Raw genomic sequence first — 5,483 nt, 5'->3', positions numbered from 1 at the left:
GTTTTACAACTTCATCTGAGTCGATAAACTTCATTGAAAATCTCCTTTAATTTGTAATTTTCTATTGAAGTACACATCAAATCAGCACTTGCATGCTCATGTGCATGTCTGAGTGACTGTTGGTGTGTGTGTGAGTTAATTATGCATCAACCACGCATATTCAGACATCATTTACGTTACTTTCACTTATTCAAACACATTCCAAAATTCATGAACAGTAACTATTAAACAAATATTAATCATATACAGTCTACTTATCTATTAATTTGGTAACTCACTAACCCACATAAAACAAGCAACAGCGTAGATTTCGTTTTGCTTTTTAGATTCTCGGTATTTATGCAAGATAAGATCAGTGTTTATGAAAGCGTAATCCGAAGCCGTCGTAGCCCAGCTGTCGGATCGTCCTCCGTGGCCTCGCAGTCCAGAGTTCCACCCATAGAGCCAAGGAGCTTCTTTTACTGTTTTCGTAATATATATTTTTTTTTTAGTCTTAAGATGTGAGTATTAATTTGGAAAGAATATGGTAAATTATCGAACAATCTAAAGAAAAATCTGGAGATCAACTCGATATGGATTTGACTTTGGAACATGAGTAAGTCTGGGACACTGCATTGCTTAGATCAGTGCTATATAACCAGGGTGGACAGTCCACCTTACAGTGGACGACATTAAGTGAGGGGTGGACAGCTGTCTAGGGGTGGACTTCTGGGTGGACGAGATTCACCTGCACGTGTCTTTATAATATACAAGAGACTCTCTCTCTTTCTCTCTCTCCTATATTTCTTAAAATACATACTACAAATACATATTATCCTATTGTAACATCGAGGTTGCCACCTCGCCTCCTCGCAAGACCCCGATAGTACAACCAGGCGAGGAACTGTCTCGCCATTGGTTGTCACGAATCACGCGACTGAGTTCCTGCTTTCAATTGGCTAAATTGGCATCACTGTCAACTGTGGACACAGGGAGTGGTGACTGGTATATCTGGTATTACTGCAGTGCAACTGCACTTGTTCACTTTACGTTGGACAGTGAGCCTGCACCTCTTGTGACTCCTGTGTCAATAATACTTATAATAATTATTGTTATTATTATTACAACTTGCCTTTAATACAGTCTTCGGGAGAACTAATTGGTTTTGTTATTATATTTCATAAATATATTTAAATCAAGTATTATTTCCACATTAATTCTGATTAGTTATTTTGTTTTAATACTGTGTCGTTTCCATTTTGATTAGTTTGGTTTCAGATTTTATATTTGAATTAATATGTGTTATTATAACACAAAAGCTAACTCATCCTTATTTATTTTCCAAATTTCAACATTATTGTTCAACTTTTGCATGCCATGTCAATTTACAAGTACTTCAAAAAGATAGATGGTAATCCTGAGCCTGCAAAACCTGTTGCAGCTGACGTAGCAGTTGATACAACAAGAAAAGATGATATTTCAAATCAAGATGGAGCTGCATCACAGGACTTCACAGAGGAAAAGGAGGCTTCCATAAAAGGATGCATCCTCATCACATAAAAAGTGACGAAAACGGTGGAATGATGAGCACATTGCATTTGTTTTTTTCCGGCTATTACATGAAGCATCAAATCCCTTCCTACCATGCAAGTGCTTCTTTTGTAATGCCACGTACAGTAATGAAAATGTTGTTCCTTCAAAACTTGCACAGGATTTAAAGACGAAGCTCTCTGAACACCAAAACAAATCAAAGCAATTTTTTGAAGCAACTTTGGAAGCATACTTGAAGCAACAGTCGACCTGTAAAAGTAATGTTAAGCCCTCTGACATGAAAGCACTTACTCTTGCTTCTCTTAAGATGACACACATCGTTCTTCAGAAAAAGTCATTCACTGAACTTGAAAATGTTGTACTGCCGTGTCTTGAAGTAGCAGCTGACCTTATACATGGAGAGAAAGATGCAGTGAAGAATGTGACACAGATTCCGTTGTCTGATACTACAATAATTCGTCGATCTGTGATGTTAGCAGATGACCTGAAGGAACAGCTTGTTAAAAAATTGCGTCTAGCCGCTTCGTTTGGCATTCAACTACATGAAATCACATACATAGGAGGAGAAGCACAGCTGATTGTTTACTGTCGGTTTCCAGACTTAAAAGAGAAAACCACTGTGGAACATTATTTGTACTGCATCCAACTGGGCTTAGAAACAACAGCACACAACATTTTTCAGAAACTTTATGATTTCATTATTGAAGAGGGCATTGACTGGTCAAGATGTAAGTCTGTTACTACTGATGGTGCAAAAGTTATGGTCGGTGCAATCAAAGGCGTTGTAAAGAAAATTCAAGCGGTCTCACCAAATTGTATCAAAATTAACTGCGTGATTCACAGGGAAGCGTTAGTGGCAAAGTATCTGAACAAGCAAAGCATCAGTCAGCAAGGCAAAGGTGGGGATATTTTTACAAGTATAGGGAAAATAAATGCATTTAAACTGAAGGTGAAAAAATGGAAAAGTAATGTAGAAAAGAGGTACTTTCCTGATATGAATTATTAGACTCATTTATGAAAGAATGTTGCTGGGAACATGGTATGCAGGCAACAGAGCACACACTGGAGGTACATATGTCACACTTAGTTATCAGACACCTTACTTTAGTGCAAGAAAACCTTGACTTCTATTTCCCAGACAGTGAGAATGACCAGTTGACCTCCAACATGTGGATGCTTAATCCCTTCACAGATGCATCATTGCGATGCTTTTTTAGGGGTTTCGAGCGAATTATTCACAAAAAGCAGTTTTAAAGGCATTTAGCCATCCCATGGATTTCTGGATTACCCTGCTTGATATTCCAGAGTACAAGGATCTAGCTAAGCAGGCAATAGCCATATCTGTACAGATGCCAACACCCTATTTGTGTGAGCAAGGGCTCTCTAGTTTAGTTTTGGTGAAGACAAAGAAAAGGAATGCAATCCTGAACTTAGATCCTCTCATGCGAGTTGAACTTGAAAATCTTCTGGCACCTCGATTACAACCTAATAGCAGACAAAGTGCAACAGCAGCCAAGCCACTGATTTTTTGTAAAGGATAACTATTTGTTTATTTATTGTTACCGTACCTGCTATTGGGGAGCCGAGCGGACAGCACGCTGGAGTTGTGATCCTGTGGTCCTGGGTTCGATCCCAGGCGCCGGCGAGAAACAATGGGCAGAGTTTCTTTCACCCTATGCCCCTGTTACCTAGCAGTATATAGGTACCTGGGTGTTAGTCAGCTGTCACAGGCTGCTTCCTGGGGGTGGAGGCCTGGTCGAGGACCGGGCCGCGGGGACACTAATAACCCCGAAATCATCTCAAGATAAGGTACCAAATATAGCAAACATTGTCTGCAATTTTACTTTAGTGAAGGAAAATGCGTCTAAATGGATGCTTAATGCTATCTTGTGTATTTTGAGCCTCTCAGTTTGAGATGAGTTGTGTAAATATAAGGATGAATATGTAAAAGTTAAATAATAAATAGGAGTAACTGTTTTTTTCTGTTTACATAATCATAGAAACGAGATATGAAACAGATTATAAATATTAAAAACGTGAGACTTTTTCGGGGTGGGTGTGGACAGTTTCTACTTAATCACCACTAGGGGTGGACGACATTAAAAAATGTTGAAGACCACTGGCCTACATAATAGTCTTTTGGTAACGTATACGTTTCTCACAACTTTGATGTAAATTATCTGTCCATGTGCACGTGTACCGTCCTAGCAGTCTTCGCCTTGTTGTGTTAACAGAATCAAAAAAGAGATTTCTTGTCAATACTATTCATGGTGTCATACTCTTTGTCTCACCTATGTTTAGTGCTTTGCATTTGTTAGTTGTAAAGGAAAGTGACCATCTTTCCGACCACTGCTTCAGCGCATCAAGATCTTCTTGTAATCTCCCTCAAACGTCTTCGCGTGTAAATGTCACCAATTATGCATAATTTTCAGGAAGGATACTTAAGACTTTCTTCTGTAAGTTTGATGACATGTATTAGAATCTGAATGACTCCAAACGATCTCGCGGGGGTACACTACTTGGGTTTTTTAATACTTGCAACTGTTTGCTGCTGATTTCTCTTCTTTCAGCATTACTCTCTGTTTTCAACAATTGAGATGTTCTCTCCTCCACACCAGCACTTTTTTTCTACGAGAAGAAGAAAACTTCAATTATGTTTGAAATTGAAAACATGGTCTTCAATTTTGGGATGGGGACCTACTAAAAGAAATTGTGTTACACGTTTGTTGATTATCAATGAAAATACAGACAGCTAGACATTCTTCCCTTAGTTTTATCATTTTTTTATTTAAACATAACAATTATAAACTAGTACGACATTGTCTACCTTAATTGAATCCATGCTGGTGCTTTGAGAGAACTCTTCATTTTTTAAGTGTTCCAAGAGACGTTTCCTTGCAAGCTTCTCTAGCGCCTAACTGAGAATGGTCGATAATGAAGCTACTGTGTAGTTTAGTGGCTCCTGTGTCCTTTCATTCTGGCACATTTACACTATATTTGCTGTCTTTCATTCCATTGGCAAAGTTCTCTTTTTCAGTGATGAGTCGAAGAGTTAATGGGAGGCCCAAGTCCACAGCTACATCTTTCAGTCTCAACAAATTCCATTTGTTGCTTACAGTGTACTCAGCTATTTGTGACTGCAGGATCGAGATCTAGCTCATGGACCCCGCTTTTCTAGCCGTTACTTGTTTAATGCAATGACTCCTGACCTATTTCTCTATTATTCCTGATTTTAAAGTTCTGAATGGAGTTATTCTCTACAACCTGCTCCTTTAGGTAATTCCACTTACTCACTACCCTTATGCTAACAAAAAAATTCTAACATCTCTATGACACATCTGAGTTTTAAGCTTTCAACTGTGCCCCCTTTTTCTATTGTTATTCATTGTAAACATTTCCTCTGTTTCTACCTTATCAATCACTCTTTAAGTATTTTATTCGTCTGTATTATGTCTCCCCTTTCCCTGTTTCCTATTGTCGTCAGGTTTAGTTCCTTCAGTCTGTTTTCGTACCTCATCCCTTGGAGCTCAGGGACGAGTCTCGCTACAAACTTCTGCACCCTTTCGAGTTTCCTTATGTGTTTTTTAAAGATGGAGGCTCCACGATGGGGCGGCATGCTCTATGACTGGTCTCACTTTGGCAGTATACAATGATCTAGAAGCCTCATTATTCAATTTTCTGAAGGATGTTCTGACTTTTGCCAGAGTAGAGTATGCAGCTGACGTTATTCTATTTATATTGGCCTCTGGAGTTAGGTTTGGTGTTATGTCCACTCCCAGGTCTTTTTCTCTAGACGTTATATGGAGGTAGTTTCCCTGCATCGTATATTGGCCTTTTGGTCTCCTGGCCTCCTATCCCCACTTCCATCACCTTGCACTTGTTATTGTTGAACTCCAGCAGCCACATCTCGAACCTTCTCTGCAACCTGTTCAATTCATCCCGGAGAATCTTAC

At 39.0% G+C, this 5,483-nt stretch overlaps 1 protein-coding gene across 1 annotated transcript; it reads left to right on the top strand.

The window, feature by feature from the left end:
- Positions 1-1,807: 1,807 nt before the first annotated feature.
- On the top strand, positions 1,808-2,536 carry LOC138371786 (protein FAM200A-like). Its single transcript, XM_069336811.1, has one exon. It carries the CDS (start codon positions 1,808-1,810, stop codon positions 2,534-2,536), a length of 729 nt encoding a protein of 242 aa, XP_069192912.1.
- Positions 2,537-5,483: the final 2,947 nt, after the last annotated feature.

The sequence above is a fragment of the Procambarus clarkii genome, chromosome 36 (assembly GCF_040958095.1).
Source record: "Procambarus clarkii isolate CNS0578487 chromosome 36, FALCON_Pclarkii_2.0, whole genome shotgun sequence".
Lineage (NCBI taxonomy): Eukaryota > Metazoa > Arthropoda > Malacostraca > Decapoda > Cambaridae > Procambarus > Procambarus clarkii.
Note: the sequence above shows the minus strand (reverse complement) of the source record. Positions and strands in the feature narration are given on the sequence as shown.

What these genes read in the sequence shown, in the direction of transcription:
- LOC138371786 (XM_069336811.1), top strand. Translation starts at nt 1,808, where the DNA reads ATGAAAGCACTTACTCTTGCTTCTCTTAAGATGACACACATCGTTCTT.